This window comes from Nuphar pumila, chromosome 3, assembly GCF_984573655.1.
Source record: "Nuphar pumila chromosome 3, dmNupPumi1.hap1.1, whole genome shotgun sequence".
Taxonomy (NCBI): domain Eukaryota; kingdom Viridiplantae; phylum Streptophyta; class Magnoliopsida; order Nymphaeales; family Nymphaeaceae; genus Nuphar; species Nuphar pumila.
The window spans coordinates 23,954,753-23,979,246 of record NC_143251.1 but is presented as its reverse complement, the minus strand read 5'-3'; the positions used below and the strand labels follow the sequence as shown (position 1 = coordinate 23,979,246).

The 24,494-nt window shown below is 35.0% G+C and overlaps 2 protein-coding genes across 2 annotated transcripts in view; one reads left to right on the top strand and one right to left on the bottom strand.

Annotated features, from left to right (window-relative positions):
* LOC149842301 (villin-4-like) overlaps positions 1-10,879 on the top strand; it is a 36,140-nt gene extending 25,261 nt beyond the window's left edge. The window contains 10 exon segments of the mRNA XM_089999052.1: positions 6,902-7,030; positions 7,954-8,101; positions 8,249-8,259; positions 8,415-8,555; positions 8,710-8,835; positions 8,954-9,019; positions 9,256-9,577; positions 9,670-9,884; positions 9,959-10,154; positions 10,243-10,879. Of these exon segments, the coding sequence (XP_089855178.1) occupies positions 6,902-7,030; positions 7,954-8,101; positions 8,249-8,259; positions 8,415-8,555; positions 8,710-8,835; positions 8,954-9,019; positions 9,256-9,577; positions 9,670-9,884; positions 9,959-10,072 (1,272 nt within the window). The 3' untranslated portion in view covers positions 10,073-10,154; positions 10,243-10,879.
* A 144-nt stretch (positions 10,880-11,023) lies between these two features.
* Positions 11,024-24,494, bottom strand: part of LOC149842300 (P-loop containing nucleoside triphosphate hydrolases superfamily protein) — a 117,441-nt gene continuing 103,970 nt past the window's right edge. The window contains exons 10-12 of the mRNA XM_089999053.1: positions 18,419-18,474; positions 14,925-15,017; positions 11,024-11,263 (exon numbers count right to left, since the gene is read on the bottom strand). Of these exons, the coding sequence (XP_089855179.1) occupies positions 11,156-11,263; positions 14,925-15,017; positions 18,419-18,474 (257 nt within the window). The 3' untranslated portion in view covers positions 11,024-11,155. The remainder of the gene's footprint in view (positions 11,264-14,924; positions 15,018-18,418; positions 18,475-24,494) is intronic.

The following is a 24,494-nucleotide window of genomic DNA, read 5'->3' as shown; positions in this document are numbered from 1 at the left end:
AATTTCTTCACCAATGCACTGTGCTCACCAAAATTCAATTTTCTACTTGACAAACTTTCGGTGATTGCACCATAAGTTTGAGGGGGACTGTTAGAACGTCACATGTTATATATATACGTATATACTTGAATATATGTGTATATATATACATATATATATATGTATGTATTTAAAGTATATACGTATATAAAAGAAATACATTTTGTAATAATCCTTTTTCATTTTTTTATTTTTAGCTTTTTTGTCTTTTTAGTCAAATCAAAGTCAACATAGTTGACAGTTTGAAGATTCGTTGGGCTGTTCCCAATAGCTCTAATTAGAGAAGTAGCCCAACGACTACAGTCTGTTTTCAAGTCTATAAATAAGGGGTCATTACCCCATTGTAAAGTGTCTTTTATGTGAGGTTTTCTCTAAATAATATTTGGTATTTCATATGTGTATTGATGTACCTTAGTACACTTTGTGATATTTATGCTTTAGTGCATTTAATCAGTGTATGTTCTTGTCAAGTTTTGATAAACTTGATTATTTGTGAGATTCTTTATAGAAACAACAGAGACTTTACTTATTACAAATCAAGTACCTAAGGTTTTTTGGGTTGAAGCCACTTTAACTCCAAATTATCTTATTAACAAAATGATATCTTCTTTCTTAAAAAATGCATTGCTTATTGAAAAACTTTTCAAACAAATCACAAATTACTCTAGGTTAAGGGTTTTTTGATGCAAGTGTTTTGTTTTACTGACAAAAATTACAAACTCTCTCTTTGTGTTATTCCTTGTGTTTTTCTAGGATATGCTAATAATAAAAAATGTTACATATGTATTTTTTTTGGAAAATGATTTTTTTTTGAAACCGAGAAAACTAAAAAAATAAATGAGTATTCTTTTCTATTGGATTTAATTTCAAAGATTGGTGAGTGTGATATTGATGAGGACCAAAAAGTTAAAAATGATGTGATAAGTGAAGAATCATCCCATAAAGATCAGGATTGTATTCAATATTTTAGACGTGGTAATTTAGAACATTCATGTGCTCTCGAAAAATATACCAGTAATGAAAAATAGGAAGAGATATAAACAAGAAGGTCATCTAGAGTGTAAAAAATCCTTGAAAAATGTGTCCTATGAGTCTTTTTCACCTAAGTATCAAATCTACAATGCATTAATACATTCCTACATAGAACCTTTCAACTATGCTCAAGCAAAGGAACATCTTGAGTTTATAGAAACTATAAGAGTGAAATTAGATGCCTTAAAAAAAGCGAATACCTGAACTATTCAAGATATTTCTCTAGGAAAGAAGCCTATAGGATGTTGATATGTGTATAAAGTTAAAATCAAGAGTGACTAAACTCTTGAAAGCTATAAAGCTAGATTTGTTGCCAAGGGATATTATCAAGAGTATGTAATAGACTATGAGGAAACCTTTGTTTCAGTTGCTAGAATGACCACAGTTAAGACCTCAGTAGCTCTTGCCTATGTAAAGAAATGACCTATATATCAAATGGATGTTAAAAATGTTTTTTAATAGAAACTTGGCTGAAGAAGTTTATATGGAATCGTCACGTGACATAGTTATCCCTAAAAGGAAAAGCTCTTCGCTTAGATAAGGCTTTGTATGGTCTTAAACAAGCATCAAAGGCTTGGTATGACAAGTTTAGTCAAGTTGTGCTTGAATTTAGATTTTAATGTTATCTGACTGATACAACTTTGTTTGTTAAGATTTCTGATGCAGGTATTATTATTCTTCTCCTCTACGTGGATGATATGATTATCACTGGAAGTGATAAACAGGGACTTGAAAACATTAAAAGGCTTCTCAAAACACATTTTGAAATGACTAATTTGGGTTTTTTAAAAAAAAAATCTTTGTATAGAAGTTGCTTACTCTTCTAGAGGCTATCTGCTTACTCAATTTGAGTTTGCTTTAGATACTATTGACAGGTTTGGTATCTCAGATGATAAGAAGGTCGACACTCTCAAAGTTGTTAATGCCAAAATGAAGATTGATGATGGAGAATCACTCGAAAATTCAACACCTTACAGACAACTTATCGAGGCACTGTCATATCTCTCAAATACAAGACCTGACATTGCACATGCAATTCACACAACAAGCCAATTTCAGCATGCTCCTACCACTGTTAAATATATTAAAACTTCTGTTTTTTGAGGATTTTTTTTGTTTGCTTTTTCATCCTTTAAATTTAATTGCTTATATTGATGCTAACTGGGGAGGAGATCTAAATAACCAACACCCAACTACTGGTTTTTGTGTATTTTTAGGTGAATCATTGATTTCTTGGAGGTGCAAAAAGCAACAAAAGGTCTCTCTCTCATCAACTGAAGCAGAATATAGAGCCATGACTATAACCATTATGGAAGTGGTCTACTTAAGGAGATTACTGGGTGACATGGGTGTTCAGAGAAAGGAGCATCACGACTATACTGTGACAACAAAAGTTTCATTTACATTGTCGGCAATCAGACCTTCTATGGACGAACCAAACATATTGAGATGGATTGTCACTATGTACGAGAGGAATTCTTACACGACACTATCGATCTTCCCTATGTTACTTCAGAATATCAATTGACAGATTTTTTCACCAAACCTCTCGCAGCTCTTAGGACAAACTTTCGGTTATCCAACTTTAAGTTTGAGTGGGAGTGTTAAAAATGTAAATATATAATATATGTATATTTATGTATGACTAACTTAGTAACTAGGTTTACCTTTTTTATTTTTTAATTTGTTTTTTGGTTTGTATTGAACTAGTCAAAATGTTGACTAGTCAATACAAAGAGAGTCGAGAGCCGTTGGGAGCCCAACGACTCTCTATATGTTCCCTTCTTTTGTGTATAAATATGGGGTATAGCCTCCACTCAATGTATCACTTTTAGTGTGGATTGCAATCAATAAATTTACTTTATTTTTCTTTTATTCTTGAACCCATTTAATGGGTATTTGTGTGCGAACCCTTTTTGTTGTTCTTTTGAGTGTTCATTTTGGTATTTTTATTGGAACTCTTTGAGTGTCCATTGTTAGTGATTTAGTGAACCTCTTTGAAGGAATTCACTTTTTTACAAACACAACTAATCCACAAAAGAACCACTTATGGATCAACCCACAACACCCATACAAGGGCCAAGAGAGTAAAAATAATACCTTATGTATTACACAATGCTTGAGAAAGCATGAGAATGATAAAGGAGTGAACCCCTATTTATAACAAGAGAAAGAGATAGGGAGCAACTCCAACAAGAGAAAGAGATAGGGAGCAACTCCAACAAGAGAAAGAGCTGTCCCAATCGATGACATCAAAAAACAAAAAAGTGAAAAAACAAAAAATAAGTAAAATGTACGCCCCTAATGGGTTGACCTCTATTACAAAGTAAATAACCAATATATATGTGTGTGTGTGTGTGTATATATATATATATACACACACACACACACACATGAATATATATATTAGAAGCACAATCTTAAAAGTAACTTTCACTATAAGCCTTAGGCATTGAGGATTTCAGTTGAAAAGCATAGGCCTTCAGATGTGCATTTGATGCTTAGCCTTGAGGCTTGAAGTTGTAAAAGTTTTAAGTTCAAAGTATGCCCTATGCCACATAGGCACATATATGGTACAGGACACAATAGACACACACTTGGTATAACAAGCAGGTTTGGCAAAATTAGGAGAGGGGGACACGGTCGTACAACATGTATATGTATGCATATATTAGTGTGTTTATCTGCGGCTACAGGCATTCAAAATTCTTAATCTAAAGAATAAAGCGTGAATATCATCTTAAGCGCAAATTGTTGAACAAAAATTCTAAATGATTATGATTAAAAGCATTAAAAGATAAATTTAAGTTGAAAGTGAAATGTAATGTAATCAATGACAAATGTAAATAAAAAACACATAAGTACAATATAAACAATCAAGATCACAAGAAGCAATAGATGAAGTTAAAGACACGGTGTTGACTGTATCCATGAAGTGTCATGGTGTGTCCAGGTGTATTGTCATGTTGATGCGGGATATACATGCTAAGTGAAGTATCCTTGTGACAGCTACTATGCCTCCTAAAATCACACATGTTCCTAGACATGGCCCAAAATGGTTAGGTTTGCTCGTCACTAGATGAATGTCCTGCATTTTGTTGGTTGTGCTTCATACATACCTCCAGCATGATTAACATCTTTATGCCATAAGTATCTTTCAACAAATCTCACGATTGTGTCATGCAAACATGCATGGACATAATAGGTGCCCATGTTAAAAGCTTGACCAAAACCAAAACCAAAACACATGGAACTATTGGGTGCTATGTGTCATACCTGTATTTCAACATGATCAGCATTTATCATGTGATGTGAGCATTTATATATAGTAAATGCTGTCACTGGCTCAAGTTTATGCATATGAAAGCCCATCCTAGCTATATGGACACAAAACAAGTATAATCCCATCCAAAGCATGCAATATGAACCACTCTGTAGTCTGAAGTATAGTTGCCAGAACGGGAATTGAAAATGGGAATCAGAATGGGGAAATGGTGAATCCAATTTTTTGGAGGTTTGGGAAACGGGAAGCAAATAGGAAGCGGTAGGGGGAATCATTCAGGAAGTGGTATAAGAAATTATGAGAAATAATGATAAAATGATGGATGTAAGAAAACTTTTAAATAATGAAGTTTTTTGAAGAAAAAAGAAGTATGTCAAAATGAATAATTAAGAAATAACATCCACAATTGACAATTATATCATATCATCTTATTAGAAAATTACCTAAGATCATTTAATAGAATAACTAAATAATACACACAACTTTGGATACAAAGCATTGAAATAATAAAAAATTTGTGCAGCAATTGATGTACAACTCATCACCCATATTACAATTCTAAGAAACTTCAACTAAGCCTAACAATATATTCAACTATCATATGATACCTTTAAACAATAAGAAATGTACAAGAGTGCTTAATGTTAATTATGTATATATAATTATATGTATGTATGTATGTATGTATGTATGTATGTATGTTAACAAAACATCTAACAACATATAACTGATTGCTTTCATATTAATGTAGGTATGAATATAGTAATTGTAATATAATAAAGTTGAATATAAGATACATAAAAGCTATTGAGTTGCTGTGCAAATAGTAATATAAATTAGGTTGATAAGCTATTTCTCATCTGTTCAAGAATTCAACAATTTGAATTTTTGAACATATTTAGCTATATTAAGAAAAAGAGAACAAACAGTTGCAATTAAGAGAGAGCACAATAGTCCAACATGCATATAGAAAAACATATCAAATTAGATATGCTAATTCAAAAAAATAAAAGGAAACATTTTTGAAGTCAAAAGTCATGTGCATTTATATTCTATATACTATGTAAATCTATGCATTTATTTGAGATGAACAAGAGAAAGAAGAGGGGCCTGTGGCTGCATTTAGGGATGCAAATGTATCGGGTTTCGGATCCCAAAATAGATTAGGGAGTCGGGTCAGTTCTGATTTGAGACAGCCAAATTTTGCAAATTCTTCTTCATGGATCCAACCCATTTGCAACCCTAGCTGCGTTATACAAAATCACACTACAAATGGTGAGGAATTAGAATTCCTTAAATTTCTCAACTTGAGAATTAGAATTCCAATGAAAATAAAAACTCAGCCATAGGAATCGGGATTTCCACCTTAAAATAGCGCTTTCAGCAACTAGGGTCTGAAGCTTTTATTAGAATCATAAAGATCTTTTAATTAGGCAATCATATTTCCAATTCTATGACGATAGAAGGGATTTTTGGACATCTGCTTCCAAAAACTTCCAGCTTGACTACCTTGCTTTTTCCAGTAACAAAAGAAAGCAATACAATAAGGATACTTGTCCAAAGTTCTCATTCCAGTTAAGTGGTTTGTCTATGTGAGAGAAGGCATTCTCAGTAATTTTCCTTTTTTTTTTTATTTTACCTGTAAATTAGTGGTTCCATATAGATATTTTAGAATTCCAAGCCATACAATATATATATATATATATGCACGAATTGTCTAGAAAGGATGATTCATTCTTTGCTTCCTTCACTGTAGATAGTAATGATATCTTGGAAATATTATCTTTATATGAACATGGCATTCTTAATCGTTTCAATATTAGGCTAAATCGAGGATTGAAGACAAATACTTGCCATTGGGCTTTTAAATTGGATTAATATTTTGTATTAAAAGGGGGACCTGTGCAGTCAAAAGCAGCTACATATAATATTTTGTGGAATTATGTGAAGTCAACAAGCTTATTGACTAGATAAGATTACTAGTACAATCATAGTCACCAGTTCTGGTCATTGGTCATGGTTTCCAGGACCTTAAAACCCCATATTTGAACTGAAAAGGAGTTTGATACACTTGGAATTTTGTGTTTTGGGTCATGGTCAGCAGCCTGCGACAGAGAACCTAGTAACTATCAATCTGATCAGCACCTTGAAATTAGTAGATCAACTTTATTAACTACTGATTAGTCTTTGTTAGCTATTGCATCTTCCATCATTCTTCTGTAGGCCATTATTCATCATATGTTCTTGATCATTTTCATGTACTAAGGATATCCATATATTCTGAAGGAAAATTTGGAGGTTTGAGAATTTAGGCTAGTGATTTTGTTGCATTGAATTGAAAGGTGAAACATGCAACTTAATAATTAATTGCTAGAATTTTCTCACTAACATCTACATAATTGATGAAAGTTTGTGTTGTTAATTTCATTCTTTCCATAGAGTGATGGTGTTAATGCTCGTGTTCTTGTTTCCTTTATTTTCCTTCTCAAATTGATTTATTTCATGATCTTGAAAATTGATCTGTTATTCTTTTTCAATTACTCCAAGGTTGCTGCATCGTTGAACTCCTCGTACTGTTACATATTGCATTCTGGTTCCACAGTCTTTACTTGGTCCGGAAGCCTTACCACAACAGAGGACCAGGAGCTTGTAGAGAGGCAGTTGGATGTAATTAAGGTTTGTTCCGTGTCCCATTCTTCTCTTTTGTTGATCATAGTACCTGCTATCTTAGTGAATTTCTTGGCAAATAACCTTCAAGAACAGGAAGGTATGATCTCTGCACAGAATTCTTTTTTTAATATTGGCCTTGAGTGTTGACTCTGAAGTTATACATGGATGTCAAATATGGAAAATTTAAGTTGATTTATATTTTTCTTGTATACCTTGAGAGATAGGGCTGCTGTTGTGCGATTAAAGACTTTGAAAAATATGAGGTGAATGCCATTGCATGAGAAGTTCAATAGTTAACCAATAAAACTAGAAGTGTTGCACTAGTTTTTGAATTAGTGATTCTATCAATTTTCAGATAAAAGAAAACATACGAAAGGAGAATCATGAACTAGAAAATGTGTTAAAATACAGGCACTTTTCGTATTCTGATGCAATGGTTGCAAGCTCTATTTTGTTTTTCCTATTACTAATAATTTGTATGAGTTCGAATGTCTATACTGTACTCTGTTGAAACTGTGCTTTGAGGTGAGAGGTGCATGCATAAACATAACTGTAGGGGTGAGGTTGGAAAATGCCCCAACGGTCTAGTTTTACTGCTCCAAGGTTAGGCAGAGAGGCACTGCATAAAACTCAAAGGCTCAAACACATGCATTACTGAGGCTTAACCCTGCCAGTTTCAATATTGTTTCATTGTTATCTTTTCTCCCATGGCTCTTATAACATAGCCCATTTAAAACACATCTAGGGTTGCCAAATTTGCTTAGTAAAGAGATGTTTGAATATTTTAGTCATCTTTTAAGCACTACTTTTCTCCTCATCTCAGATCTTTTGCAATATTTTTTACATATTTGATGGTTTTCATGAATATATGTACCTTTATAGTGCTTTGTGCCTGAAGGGTCATCATTATTGTTGAAACTTGCCTACAGCCAAATATGCAGTCCAAGCCACAAAAGGAAGGTTCTGAGTCTGAACTGTTTTGGAACTTACTTGGGGGGAAAAGTGAATACCTTAGCCAGAAGATAGCAAAGGATGCTGAAAGTGATCCTCACTTGTTTTCTTGCCATTTTTCAAAAGGTATAACATAAAATTTTAATTCTTGAATAGGTGTTTTGCTATTTTGATCTCCTATTTAATGTTTGCCTGTTATACTTCATCTTGGCAATTCTGATACACCTGATCTATGATGGGAACATGGATGATGTTGCTTGCACTGTTACACAGGAAATTTAAAGGTTTGTGACAAAACCTCCTTGGTCTCTTCTATTCCTGTTGGTATTTTTTGTAAAATCCAATTGCGACAAAAAAATGGTCATGCTTTTCCTTGTTTTGTCAGAAACTCAGTTCAAGTGAGGCATTCATTCTGGCTATAATGTCATTTCTGATGCAGGTTACAGAGATATTTAATTTCAACCAAGATGATTTGATGACAGAAGATATATTCATTTTGGATTGTCACTCTGACATCTTTGTTTGGGTTGGTCAGCAAGTGGATTCCAAGAGTAAAATGCAAGCACAAAGTATAGGAGAGGTACCCTTGCTTGCTTCAGCATTTGTGTGTTATATACAAAATCAAGCGTTTAAGACATCTTGTTAAGCTTGGTCTTTTCAACAGAAATCTGTTATGAGATTTTTTGCTGCAAAACTTGTTCAACCTTTTAAAGTATCTCATTTTTTTCCAACAGAAATTTGTGGAACAAGATTTTCTACTGGAAAATTTATCTCCTCAGACTCCAATCTTTATTATTGTGGAAGGCAGTGAGCCATCCTTTTTCACACGTTTCTTCACTTGGGACTCTGCAAAGTCAGTGGTAGGTAAATGGGCTTACTATGCTTCGTTCAGTCTCTTTTATTTGCTCGTAGGCCTTTCTTGGCCAGTGATATATTTACGAGTATTTGTTGATGGATGATGCATTGCTTCTATTGCAGATGCATGGGAGTTCATTCCAGAGGAAGCTTGCTATTTTGAAGAATGGAGTCACACCAACTCTGGATGTAAGCTTTCTCCCCCGTTTCTTTTTGGTTTGACTAGCTGCCCATCATTGTCTGAGCACGTGCACATATGTGTGCACAGATACATATTTGCAATATGCTCAGCTTTTGATTCACTCTGTTAGCAATGTGAATGCCTTCAACTGTTGCTTGGAACCCTCTCCTTTTTATATCCTTCCTATATGTGATGGAATGGTGGAACAGTTTTTAATACATAATTGACATCATACCATAACCAGAAGCCCAAGAGCCGATCGTCAGTATCATATGGAGGAAGATCTAGTGTTCCAGACAAATCTCAGCGCTCAAGAAGCATGTCTTTCAGCCCAGAGAGAGTTCGTGTGAGAGGCAGATCTCCTGCCTTCAATGCATTGGCTGCTGCTTTTGAGAATCCGAATGCCAGGAATCTTTCAACTCCACCTCCTGTTGTGAGAAAACTTTATCCCAAGTCAGTGACGCCAGACTCTATGAAGGTACCCCCCACCAGATCAGCAGCGATTGCTGCTCTTACTTCTTCTTTTGAGCCAGCAAAAGAGAATATCATCACTCGGTCCTTTAAAGGTGTGCGTCTTTTACAAGAGGATGATGTGATAATGATTTTGAAACTATAATGGTTCCTTCTTTAATTTACAATACTTATCTTTGACCTGTAGCTGCAAGTCCTGTGACACCACCAAAGGCTGCTTCACCAGAGGTTAATCCCAAAGAGAACTCAAATTCCATGACTAGCAGAATCGAAGCTCTTACCATACAGGAAGATGTGAAGGAAGGGGTAGAAGATGAGGAAGGGCTTCCTATTTACCCCTATGAGTGCCTAAAAATACCATCACCAGACCCAGTTACTGATATTGATGTGACAAAAAGAGAGGTAAAATCTTTCTGCTTTGCATGCCTGATTGTAAGTTTTGCCCATCCTGTTATCATATGCAATAATCCGTGCAGACCTACTTGTCTGCTGAAGAATTCAAGGAGAAGTTTGGCATGACAAAAGAAGCATTCTACAAGTTGCCTAAGTGGAGGCAGAATAAGCATAAATTGGCTCTTCATTTGTTTTGATCTCTGATTTTACTTGATACTTTTGCATTAGTTCCCTTCAAACTGCCATGGGGGATGGAAGGAGCTTCACAAAAAATTAAGGGTAAGGATAGACATGCACATGGAACTCTTTATTATCCTTTCCTCCTTGGTGGCATTTCAAGATGAATGAATTGTGCCTCCTTGTGCAGATGAGAATAGTATTCATATGAAGAGGACAGATGCAGTGCTTTTTTAGCTGTTTCTCCTCCTAGAAGAGCATTTTCTTCACATTGCCAGGTTTCCGCCCTTTTTTAGTTCATTATATTCAAATATCCAGCTCTATTTTTTTTCAGCTGCTTGGTGTTCTTTATGTGAGAACAGGTTTTTTTTTTATATTTTATTTGTTTGTCAATAAGAAAAAAGATAAAAAAGGGTTGTGCAACAGGATTGTAGGTTGTATCGTGCATTTTAAGGAAAGAGTTGTGTACAGGAGATGTAATATTTGATGCCAACAAGCCATTCCTTTTTGTCTAATAAAGTCCACCCCCTCCCCCATTTTTTCTTTTTAATATGTTTGTGTTTTTTCTTGGCCTGTGCATACATACGTATGTGCGTGTCTGGTGGTTCAAATGGTGTGGCTGTTTCTGTAGTGCAAGAGGTGTGCAGGACCTAGTTACAAGGTGTTGAATAGCATATGCTACCATAATAAGTGCAGGCACTTGACTATATGATCATGCACTCATGAGACCTGCGGTTGATGTATTGGTTGTCATGGTTGCTGCATTCATGTGCACATATAAATAGTGTGCTGGACAGAGTACAATATGTGCCTTGTCTAATGTGTATAAATGTGCACCCTTTGCAGTTCTTAACAATCGTGTATAAGTGGACGTATGTATGCATGATGAGAAATCTATAATTATCATGCAGACCTGGTACGAAACATTGCAACGTAGAATGGTAAATATAGCACGTATTGCGACCTAAACATGGAGACAATGTACATTCTTTTATATATGCAAATGGAGCGCTTCCATAAAAGAGGTATTTCTCTTTTTCTTGGCTTTAGGAGGCATCTTACATGTATTCCCAGAGCCTCAATAAATTCATATAAAAAAAGACCTATGGATCCATATTCTTCATGTACTCCTTGGAAAGTCTGCTGTTCATGACCAGCTGCTGTTCTTCAATAAGAGAATATCCAGATTCAAGCAACGCTTCCACAGTTTGCTGCATCACAAATAGGAAGCTTATCAGACAACTGGAGGCTAGGCTACTGGAGTTGCATTAAAATGATCACATTATTGATAAAAGAATCTTACTCGTTCCATAGTGACGTGATTTAACACATGTATGCAAAGAAAGCACCCCATTTAAAACCCATGAAAGAAACTCGGTTATTCTTCCATGTTTTTTACCAAGCGTGAGGATGTGAGATATCAGAGGCGGCTCTTGAATGAACCACGATCAGCCAAGTTACCACTAAATGGAGCTGTTATGTACCTAAGCATGTTCAGACCAGGCATCAACAAACCCGAACAAAGCTCCATTTAACCAAATGCAACAGCAAGATTTGTGCAGTTCAAGCTTTTTTTTTTCTCCTTGGGGGAGCGGACTACATCTTTTGCAACTGCATCTGAGGTGGCAAATTATCTCTACTATTTGGTTTGTCAGGAGGTCCAGTTGATATTGTAAATTTATAAGTTGTAGTGGTATTATATGCTGCACCTATCAACTACCTCCCAATATGCTGTAAAAATAAAACTGCTTACTTCAGAGAGAGAGAGAGACTATCTACTATTAACCCTAAGAACAAATTTATTTAACTGGTCCAACAAAAAGTTTCATCGCCTAATGCACCATAACCCAAAACCACCTTCATTGGAAGGGAAGCTGCTAGCCAAATAATAAGTTTGACAGAAGAACCTCCATGAACTCCATAGAGGAATTCCCTATAAAACTTATTAACAGGCTTCAGCGTAGAAAGCAGCTTCATAGGACACAACATCCAGTTGGTTCAAGATCTCTTAGGTTCCTCACTAATATAACTTGCACTTACCATTAGGCTATCAACATTCAACTGTTGGGTTTTTCTCTCAAAATTATTGGGTTAGAACCCAGCTCTGCCTACTCATTTACCTGAGTAGGTTTTTCGCTTCTTTCAAAAGTTTGGCCTTAGATTGAAGATGAAAGGGAACTTCACATGGGTTTATTTAGTGTAGAGTTATATTTATCGGCAAAGCTCATTGGAAGCAAGACAATTGAACTTTGAACTTTTGGATTTGGCTTTGACTTTGAACACGAATTTGGGTTTAGGTTTCAATTTCGGTTCAATCCGGTCCGATTTGGTTGGTTTTGATCTTTGACAATTCCTTTTGGTATTTGAGATGATTTTATCCTCAAGCCTTGACAAACCCATTTAATGAGCTTTGATAGTTCATTTTTGACCAAGACTTAGTCAACTCAAACGTTGGAGCCACACTTGACCTAGTCCAATGTTCTTGCATGAAACCCATTTATTGCCCAATGTTTCATGTTTGCCCATTCCTATTGACCGTGTCTCGATTCTCGAATGTTCTTAACCTTTGTATAGTCATTTTCATTTTGGATCAGGGTTTTTCCCTTTTGGTTCGTTGACTGTGCCTAGCTTTGACTAACCGTTCGGCCAACCCAAGCCCTTTATTGCTAGCTATTGGGTTGGGGCCTATACATACCCTAACCCTACCATTCTCTCTATCGCTCTCACAAACTCTCCTCTCTTCTACGAGCTCCCTACTCTCTTCAGCTCTCTAGCTCATACGATCTCTCTCTCTCTCTCTCTCTCTCTATATATATATATATATATATATATATAGTGAGTTTAAGCTGACTTAGTCAAGAAGACTTTGTAGAGCTTAGGGCATGGATAGTCCTAATTAAGTAAAAAGGCTATTCAAGGTGGTCTATGTCAAGTTACTCGATCTCACCCAATATAGGGAGTGGGCTGACCTTCGCTAGTAGGTGAAAGCTCGGTTGTATCCTAAGAGCAAAAGTTGCACGAATACCAATTGCACCAAAGACTTGATCCTAAGTAGAACAACTATCACTTGAAAGATAGCACATCTAACGCGTGCCTCCAAGTGCACCTGGTTCAAGCTCAGTTGCAATACTCACTGAGTGAATTTTCCCAACATCAACCACCTTGCAACGTTTGATTTTGAGGTCCTACCGAATATAGCTCACAAAAGTTTTGATATTAAAACAAAATCCAACAGTAGATCATCCCATAAACTAATGCCTTTGCCCAATTGCACTTCCAGTTTTTCTTTAAAGGGCTCCAAAGAAACTGTATTATCCGTTCTGTTAGCCTCACTCCAGCTATGGCTTTATCACCAAGCCCATCCTTTTAAGATCGTATTTTTAATCATCATTGTAGGCCAACAAACTTCTCTATATGACAACCACCATCAAACTTTGCAAGGATAGATATGAAACTCCGCCACTAATACCTAACCCTCCCCAAACATTTGGTTCTGATAATTTACACCCAAGAAATTAATTTCTGATAATCTAAAGCAATCAATTTAGATAAAGGCATCTCAAGGAAAGCAGATTCACTACCCCTTTCTACATTGGGATTCGGCATTACATCTTGGATTTGGTTTTGGAATTTTATCAAGGAGAAACTTTTCCAAAGAACCTTTTTGTATTCATTATGGCTAAAAGATATATTCCCTTATTCAGGCACCTTTTCCTTAATCTGTGTCCTGTGTTGCCGAGGCATATATACTAGTTGTGTTGAACCAGTTGAGGCTTGAAAACTGGACACATGGAAAGTGCTATGCACATGCACACACATTCACATTCACAAGTAGGACATGCAAACCAACGAGATGGTAGAACATCTTTTAGCATTGAGCTATAAATGTAGAAGGTGCCAAATTAGTAATCCAATGGATGTGACTAAAATAATGAAATACTAGCATTTTAGTAATTAAAAAAAAAGCCACGAAGATATATTCAACACAATTTTGTTAAGATGATAATAACAAGAAATGTATTTAGATTCCAAAATGAAAGTCTCAAGATGACTTGAATAGAGTATGACCTAAAAACTGGAGCATGTACAAAGTGTCTGTGTTGGTGTCAATGTCACCCAGTATCAAACATGGACATCGCTGGCTGGTAGAAGTGTTGAGGTAACATAGCATGTGGTGATTTTAGGAAGAAAAAATGAGTGGAGAAGACAAGATTAGGGTAGAAAAATGAAAAGGTAAGAACAAGAGGAAAGAGATCTTATAAATTAAGCCCCGTATTTTTCATTTTATTTCTCATAAATGAATTCAAAATTACATATATGTCCTTAAACAAAATGAACATTCAACTTTGTCAAATCCCTTGACTTGTCAACCAAAACTAGAACAAAAATGACCTTAAAATAATATACTTGTCGATTCTATAAACATCCCTTCTGGATTTAGTTGGGATGCTGTTTACTATGAGCAGAATATATCATGTTGTATTTTGTTGGAATAGTTGTCTTTCCATTTTTGGATTTCACATAACTTCATCTCTCGCCTGACATAGCATGATCCCACTTTGAATATTGAGATCTTCTATTGAAAACTATGAAATAAAGAAGTCATACTTCTACAATTTTATAACAAAATTGGACACAATGATTAACTTTTTTTCCATAATTTAGCAACACACATTTTCTAGGAACCCTTGTACTGCTAACTTCTTCAAAACTTTATCTTCTCCGCTTTAATTTTTTCCATTTTGACCTTGGACCACTTTTTTTTTACCGACTTTCTCTATGAGAAACAACCAAACATAATTCAAAAATCTACAGCAACAGAAAAGTTGGATTTCATTAAATGAAGAAAAAAGTATAAGTTTAGTTGAGTACCTTTGGTGGTATGAACGTTGGAAGCTTTCCATCCTTTTTCCCCTTGAGAAGTTTCTCCGCAAGATTTTCATACCCACCAATTTCAGATATCCACTACAATCAAAGATATTTATGTCATGCATAATCCATACCGAAGCATCGGTAGATCTCAATTTCAGGATAAGGTGCCCACAAATTATCCAGTAATATTCTTTTGACTACACAATGGATATGAAAATATTTATTTTGATTAAAGATACACAACGATTCTGAAATAAACAATGGCGCTAAAACAAGTGCAAGAAATATACAAGATTTTCCTTTATAAACCCAATAACTATTAGAAAGGTAGTTCTATATTCTCTTTAGTACTACCTACCTCATCCTACAAACAAATGGCATTCTGTTGTACAGCCTTAGAATAGTCAACAGCCGTACTCTGGTTTCTTTGAAAGAAATACCGCTTATTAGGCATTTCCAAAGACAATTTATGCTAGTGTTGTGATTGGAAGGACGGAGTGTCGGCTCCTTCACCTATGTCACTTTTCAAAAGGTTCCCTTTTTTAACTCCAGGGGTCGCCTTTGGAAGTGTTCGTTGTTCGCTGATAAACATGTCATGATGGAAAAGCTACCCTTTTCATCTTCCATAGAGTAGGAGCTGCGCATTTAAGGGATTTTGCTGTGGATAGCCCATGTAAGCTCACCTGAAAGCTCGAAGAGCTTTCTCTACCAGAGAGGAGAGAGTGGCAAAGGGGAGAAGTGACTTATCATACAAGCTTCCTAAAGTAAATGCTTCATTACACAAGCAAAGCCTAAAAAATTGGCTTTCAAAAGTGTGGTGTAGGCCCTGTAGGGCGTCTAGTGGATGCATTAAGAATGAAGGGAGGTGAACCGACTACAATAAAGGTTATGAAACCAAGAAACAAAGCATTAGAAAGCCCGACAAGTCACTTATAGAATGCCCACTACCAAGTGAACTTGTTACTATATTTGATGGTGACAGGGGTAGAGCGGGAAGAGAAGAAGAAAAGTTAGAGAAATGTTTCACCACCCTAAAATGGGTGAATTCTCATTAAAATTCAATGGTATTTTTTATTATATGAGACACCACTATTTATTGACTAACCTCTGAAACTATGAGTCTGGATTACAAGTGTTTCCTAATCCATCCCTTACATGGACCTGTGACTCGAACAAATACATGTCAAGAAAAATAGAACCCAATTTTGACCCTGGGGTCATAACACATTAGCTGCATTCCCTGATTGAAATGACCAAATTAGCCCTAAAAGAAATGCATTTTTAAAATGCATAATCACATTTTTTGGCAAAGTGAGTCTTTTAATTTAAAGGGACACAAAAAATCAAACATCTTTTTCAAAAAATAAAAAAGTGTACTTTACAAATTTGAATTTAAAAGGTAAAAATTACTTTTTAATCTTAAAAGTTGATGAAGTATTTTAAAAATATCATTAGTTATAAGGATATTTTAGTCATTTCAATTAACTGAATGTAGGCAATATCAAATACAACGGGTTTAATGGTTTAATGTTAGATAAACCTTATCTATATACTACAAACCATAGTCACCAGTATTGTTGTCAACAATTTCTTCTAAGGGTTTTTTTGGAGTTTTCTCAAAAAGTAAATTTTTTATCGATAAAATCTCAGAATTAAAAAAAAAATTATATCAATTTACTCGCTAAATATAAGGGGAAAAAATAAGAAGTTCTAAAAATACAAAAGAAACAAAAATAAGAAAGCACATGCTTAAAAATAAAATGATAAGAAAATGTTCAAAAATCTCATGAAAATATCACAATCATATGATGATATTATTGCCCGATATTTTTTTGGTGATATTTTGAAAATATCACGATATTTTATCAATAGTAGCATTTTACCTAGAAATGGCAATAATATCACAAAATTTTCAAAATATCGGTGACTATGGTACTACAAACACCTCAATTTATTTTTTTCATTCTTTTTGTTGTTTTCATGAATCTAACATCAAAGATGTAATCTACATGCCTTGTTTAGTAGAAATTGGACCATCCAGTTATGACACGTAGGCATAACTTTGGAAGGCTTAAAAAATCAGTGGCCAACAATGTGCGATATTTTCATAAAATCATGTTTTTAGGTAGCAAAAACATGATTCAAATGCTGATTCCTGGCATTTGGACCATGTTGAATCCATCTATGAGGTTCGATTGGATAAAAACAACCTGCACCATGGTGATCTGGAAGCATTTGTACATACAAACATTTGTAGCAAATATTATCCCTATATATATATCAAGAAGACATTTTTTTTACAAGTTTTTTATAAGCAAACCCTGGGATTGGTTTGTTGCAATTTTTATTCTTTTTAAATTATTCTAACATATTTTAATTTCAAGTTTGTTACAAGCTATTTGTGTGATCCTTGTGCATTTCGTATTTTCTGCAATCTGTTGTTGCATGTCATAAACACTTCATTTAAAGGCTAAGGAAATAAGACATCACAGTGTGTATTGTCAAACTATATAAAGGAATTGAATAAATTTTGTCTGTTCTCATATTATAAAAAATACATTGACCTGTATATTATATGTTTCCTATAGTTGCAAAAGGAAAAATAATACAAGGTTCCAGGGTACTGATAATGTTGCAGAGACAGGCTTGTGCACAAGTTGTTTCCTATGATTAGTAACTTGTACTATTGAGTGCAGCATGCCTGATTTTGCTAGAGCCAAGGTTGTCAAACTAGGAAGCGGAAGCGAGAAACGATATGGAAATTATAAAATTTATAAGAAGCGAGAAGCGGGAAATCTATTTGAAAGAGAAACGGGAATAAGAAAAGAAGCGATATGAGAATCATATGAGAAATGAATGGGAAGCGAATGAAAACTAAAATAAAAATGATTGTTCTTAATTTCATGTTTTTTTAGTGTAAGAATTAAATTTGGACAAACTCTAAAAATAATTGCTACCAATTTAGAGAAAGGACATGAGAAGCGAGTGGGAAGTGTGAGAGGAAGCACATAGAAAACAAGAAAAGAAGTGCGAGAGTACATATAGGGAGCATGGAAGAATCGTGTGGGAAGCATGGGAGAAGTGTAGAAGAATCGAGATTCCCATCAAGTTTCGGAAGCGAGGAGTATCACACTTTAGAAGCGAGTTTCTGGAAACCGCATTTCCCACCTATCTAAGAAGCTTTCGATAATTTTGTATTAGCCTTTCAAGAACAATAATACCTCCAAAAAAAGGAAAAATTTTCAAGTATATGAACTATATTTATAATAATCACTAATCATAGCAACTCAAATCCAAGGACTAGTGGAATAAAACTACGAGGAAACAAGTACGGCCATCAAATGACTAAGAGAAAGCTAAGAAGTCACCAATATAGGAATCCTAAAAAAACTGTAAATTAAAAAAAGAAGAAATTGTGCTCAAGCATCTAATAGATAATACATGGAACTTGAAAATAGATAGACATGAATTTTGCAAAGGTTGGCATTAAATACCTTGGAGATAGATTTGTCATATGTCCGTGACCTAAGAGCACCAAAGAAATCCAGGGCTGTGAAGGTAAAGAAAAAACATAAGGTTGATTGGATGAGCAAACCAATGATAAAAGGAAAATTTTCAACTTACAAAATATTGATTATTTGAGAGAGAGAGAGAGAGAGAGAGAGAGAGAGAGAGAGAGAGAGAGAGAGAGAGAGAGCATTGAAGTGCATTCACCAACACCATCACCACTACCACTGGCAGATTCATGACTTTACCTATGAATGACGAAGGACAAATTCTGTTCCCTGCTCACTCAGATATATCTTGTGAGCTGACCCTCAACCGAAAATTGTTGCATAACTGCAACTTGATTTCTCATGCATGCAAAATATGATGTACATAGAATATACAACTAATGACTAAACATTCACTAGAAAAGGTTCAGTGTATAAGGATGAGCATGAACAGAAACAATGACAAGATAAGATGACAAAGAAGTCATGCTGGACATGTGAATCCTATGCCAAGATTTCACCTTGAGACTTTATTTATCTTTTTCAGTTCATGCATTTTGTTTGGGTTTTTCCTTCACCCTTGACAAGAATGGCAAATCAAATAGACAAGTCATGTATTACACGTTATAATAGGGAATATTATGACTTAAAAATTAAAGAGAGAGAGAGAGAGAGAGAGAGAGAGAGAGAGAGAGAGAGAGAGAGAGAGAGAGAGAGAATAGGCTATGAAGAGGACTCATAAACAACCCACAGTATTCTACACACCTCAAGGGATTTTGATAGCACATAATGCATTAACTTCATTGGCCTGTTGTCTAAAAACTAAAGGCATTTCCTTAAGAGGAATACTCTTGCCCAATTATTTGGTAAAAATACAGAAAACCTTGTAGCATACCTGGTAAATTGATCTCTAGGCAATTTAATAGCTTGACTCCCTTGAATATTTCATGATACTCCTTTAACTTCTTATGCTTTAAGTATGATTGTGCAAAAAGCCGACTTGCCTTACCACATACATGAATACTGACACTTATTATTAAGAGCAATCATAATTTGACAGACTTTATATGAATCAATGTTATCCTCTTTAACTAGTCAATTACATCCCAGTATGAATGAAATTCTCCCTTTCAATCAAATACAGAGGCTGTCCATTAAGGTCACTTTTGAAAGCACTGGGATGTTGATAGTTTAGCCTGCATAATTTCTAACTTCTTTAACAAGTCAACAGAATATCCATATCACCCAATATAAAGTGAAAATGCTTCTTTTAAATATAAATGCCTAGTATACTTGTACAACCTTTTGTCATCCAAATAATTGGTCTTTCATGTTTATCCCTTGGAAAGAACAGTAACATCCTAGAATAGAAATACTCTGATGCCTTTTTCTCTATACTGAATAGACAGCAACAAATCACTTAGCTATGAATAAACACGTTTTACTACCAAACGTTATCTTGAATAACAAGTTTTTCTTCTTTCATCTGTGATGTTCTGTTTCAGATCCTGATCATTATACAAAAGAGGTTTCCCCATGTAGATTCCTTTAAGATCTCCATGTAGACCTGCACCCATTTGAAATAGTTCCCAGCTACACGTGCAAGTATAAAACGGTATCCAGATCATGCACTGAAAACACACCCATCTACTAATACATGAGCTCTATACCTCTAGTTACTGCCACATGATATGATAGTTGACTTAAATACACATTGAATCAAAATGTATTTATCTTCTTAGTCTTGCGGCCTGTAATCATATTCGGCATTTATATAAATGCTTTTTCCTAATTGAACGTTTCCTTTGTTTAATCTTGAAAACTTGAGCTTCAGTTAGCATGAGGACTTTACACTCCATAGTCCATACAAAATTATTGTACACCATTCGTCTTTGATCACCTTCAACATCAAGATGCTTTCAAGTTTATGAAATGTATTTTTGATTGAAAGCAACATGTCAGGAGACCATAATCTTGTTTGAGGCAATCATCTTTTCTTGCCACTACCCCATTAGAATACATTCTGCATCCCCTAATTGTCATTGCCCAATTTATGTATGTCAATAGGAATGTAAGAATGTATGCAGCAACATGCTATTAGATTTTAAAAGAAAATAGAATAAAACGTGGTTTTAGGATACAGATTTCTTCCACTCTTCTACAATATACAGTTTCCTGCTTAAGCTTTTGAATGAAAAAACATAGATACTGAGGTTAGGGTATTCTACCTGTCACCATAAACTCTACCAAGTTTCATTCTAATAAATTGTTCCATGACATATGGTACTACAATGCTGAAAATTTACAAAATCTACCATGATCTAATAGGCTTAAAAAATCCAGTAGCTTGTATGGCCTCAATCAAGAATATGAAATGAAATCCATTGCATTTAGAGCTTAGGCATCAGCTCTGTTAAAATGAGTGTATATATATATATATATATATATATATATATATATATATATATATATATATATATATATACTTTTGCAGTTTTGTTATTTGTATGCACACCAGGGGCATTTTCGTCTTTTTACCCCTTGTAATTTGAACAGTCCAATAGGGACTGTTTTTGTCTTTTTTTATATATTTATATATTTTTTCTTTTCACTGTTTGACCAAAGGCTCTATGGTCATTAACCATAGTCATTGGGGCTCTTTCCCAACAGTCATAAATATGACCGTTGGGGAGATCCCAACTACTATGGGAGCCCCCCCTTGATCCTTCTTGCTGTATAAATAGGGCCTATTAGCCCCTCTCAAATTCAATGCTTTTTCTTAGCATTTTTTTCAATACAATATTAACTTTTTTATGTGTTCTTGTTCCTCTAGTGAGCATTGTGCTTAGACCTTTGTGGCTCTTTGTATCTTGCCCATTAGTGGCTTCTTACTTGTGTGGTTGTCCACTCTTTATAGTCCCTTGTGGCATCTCTCTTGTGAACTTGAGTTTTATTAATGGTATCATAGTCCTTTGGGTTCTTTTGATCTTGGAGGCTTTGTTCATGGTGATCGTGGATCCTGTGTTCATGATTAAAGTTTTTTTGGCGCTCTCTCTTCTTCTCTATCCATTTCTTTTGTTGTTTGTCATGGAACATGAATCAAGAGTCGAGATCTCCTTTAAACTCAATGGATCCAACCACATGATGTTGTCTTCGGTAATGGAAAATCACCTCAAAGGCAAGAAACTTTGAGGATTCGTGATGGACACTACTCCCAAACCATCTTTGAAGCTTACCAAAATCAAATGAGGTGTTGAAAAGACCATTGAAGGAGATGATCACATTAAGGCTATCCATGAGCATTAATTAAAAGTAGAAGATTGAGAAAGCAACCATGCTAAGATTTTAGCATGGTTTATGAACAATGTTGACATAAAATATGTGTCGACATTGCTAAGTTTAGAAAAGCCAATAAGGCATGGTTCTTTCTTAAGGGTATGTATACCAAAAAAGATCTTGCTAGACAATATTTTTTACAAGATAAGAATAGAACCACTAAACAAGGAGACATGAATGTCTGTGATTATTTTAGTAATTTGTCTCCTCTTTGAGACAAATTAGCACTTCTTGAGCTAAAATAGGTGGCCACCGAAGATATTGAACTTATAAGAGAGAAAGTTGATAGAGAACACTTATTCCAATTTCTTCATGGCCTAAGACCGGAATTTGAACAAGTTAGGTTCTCTCTCTGATGCAGAGCAGGAATGGACCCGGATCCATACAGCATGACCCACGCCGGGGACCGGATCTACACTCTGGGGATCGGATCCAATCAGTGGGTCCAATTCTAGATCATGAGCCTAGAGAGTACGGGACGGACAACTCCAGATCCAGCAACACACCGGAGCGGCATCGAGTCCGGGATCGGACCCGATACCCGGATCCAACCAAAAGCCTTTAAAACCCCTCTAGGGTTTTGTGCGCAAGACAGAGAATATTGAAAATCGTAGCAGCTTTACCTTTCGTTGTTTTCTTTTATTTTTTTTTTCTGTCAGACGTAACGCAGTGCAACAGTTCTTTGTCTTGTTTCTTTTTATTGCTTTTGCTTCCTGTCAGTCGATCTTCATTTCTTTTTATTAGTTTCTTGTCAGCGTGTCAAGATCTGCTAAGTTCTGAATCATTGTTTCAAAGGACCTCCATCTTAAATAAGACAAAATAAAGTTTCGGCTATCGTATTTAGTTGGCTATCAGTCGCACCCCTTTCAGATTTATCAACTGTGCCTTGGTCTGCTCGTAACACGACGTGGTAGTCGTGTTCTTCAACTACAACTTCAAACTCGCGTGAAGGTCGGCGTACCACTGCATCACTCTCCTTCATAAGACTTTGGCTATGCCTCTTGAACATGCTCTTGCCGAGATATGCCCAGAGGAGATTTGTCTTGGCATGACTGCTAAGGGTGAAGATGTTTTGGCCGTTACTAGGCCGGGTAACAATGTAAGGATTTATAAGCCCCCTCACAAAGCAAAATAACTATAATAGTGGATATAGGAAGAGTATTATTTATCATTATTGTAATGAATCAGGACATATTAAACCGGATTTTCCAAAGCTTAAAGAAAAAGTTGCTTCCGTTGGAGAAATCACACCCAAGGAGGAAGAATCTAGCAAGAATGAAGGAGATATTAAAGACACTTATTCAAATATCAGAGGTACTACATCAAATCATCTTCTATTTCGGGTGCCGCCATTGCATTTTCTTCATCTCCTCCATACATATGGATTCTTGACTCAGGTGCTTCCTTTCATACGACCCCTCATAAGAATGCTCATTCCGAAGTTGGCACTAATTCTATTTCATCATATATCTCAACCGCCGATAAAACCTCTTTAAAAATAAATAGTATTAGAACTATTGATTCAAAATCTTCTCGAAAATTTCCTGTTCCAAAAATAAGGGTTGTTTTCTTTTCTGTCTCTCAAATTTCAGACCATGGATATAAAGTCTTTTTCTCATCTAAAGATTATACTATGCAGGATCTCCAATTAGGAAAGTTGATTGGACAAGGCCATAGGAGAAGCGATCTTTACTTCATGGACTTTTGACTCTTTCATCCAAGTCATTTTGTAATTATGTCCAAGACATATTGATACTTGAAATAAGAGACTTGGGCATCCTAGTTTTCTGAAGATGCGTCTCTTTTTTTTTGGGAAAATATTTGTAATAAAAATGATATATCTTGTAAAGATTGTATTTTTGAAAAAATAAAAGCCATTCTTTTTTCTTATAGATCTTTCGATTCTACTCATCCTTTTTGTAATATCACGTATTTTCATACTTAGTCGTTTTTAGGTTTTTCAAAAATTTGTCTAAGTATAGAAGAAAAATCGTTTGAACCTCAATCTTAAATTGATGCTTTGGAGTCTGGGCTTGGCTCAGGTCTCATCGACAAGGTCGAGACAAACCAATCGAAGTGTGAGAAAGAGTTTTATTTTCGACCTTTAAATTCAAGCGAAATTCGAGAGATATTTGGGTTATTTTGGGGCGAAACTTAGAATTTGATATTCATGTGATATGTCGTTGGATACGTCTCGAAATGCCGAGCGCAACGGTATGTTACTTTTTCAAATTCGAGTTCCAGTTAGCCCGAAAATCATATTTTTTGAAAAAGGAGTAGTTTATTGGTTTGGATCCAGATTTGGATCGAACCAGATCCAATAGTTTTGATCTAAATTAATATGGATCTGGACTCTATCCAAGACCCATATTAATTTGGATTTGGTCCAATCCAAATTTCATTTGGATTTTAGAAGATGGAATTGAATCTTGGATCCGAATCCAGATCCAAATCCATGCTCAACGATTTTATAGCTTTAAATTCATTTAAAAGCTTTAATTTTGAGCTAAATAAGGTTAAAAAGTCTCCCTAGTTAATTTGGCTATTTTTGGAAAGTTTTAAATAATTATTAATTATTTAATACCAAATAATTAATAAATTATACTTAATTTTGAATTTTTGTTTTTATGGTTGTTTAGGACTTCTAAATGGATTCCTTAAACATGCCTAAGAAAACTAAGGAAAGTTAGAGAAGAGACGTAAAAATTTGGAAACTTTAAAAAAGCCAAAACATGAGAGT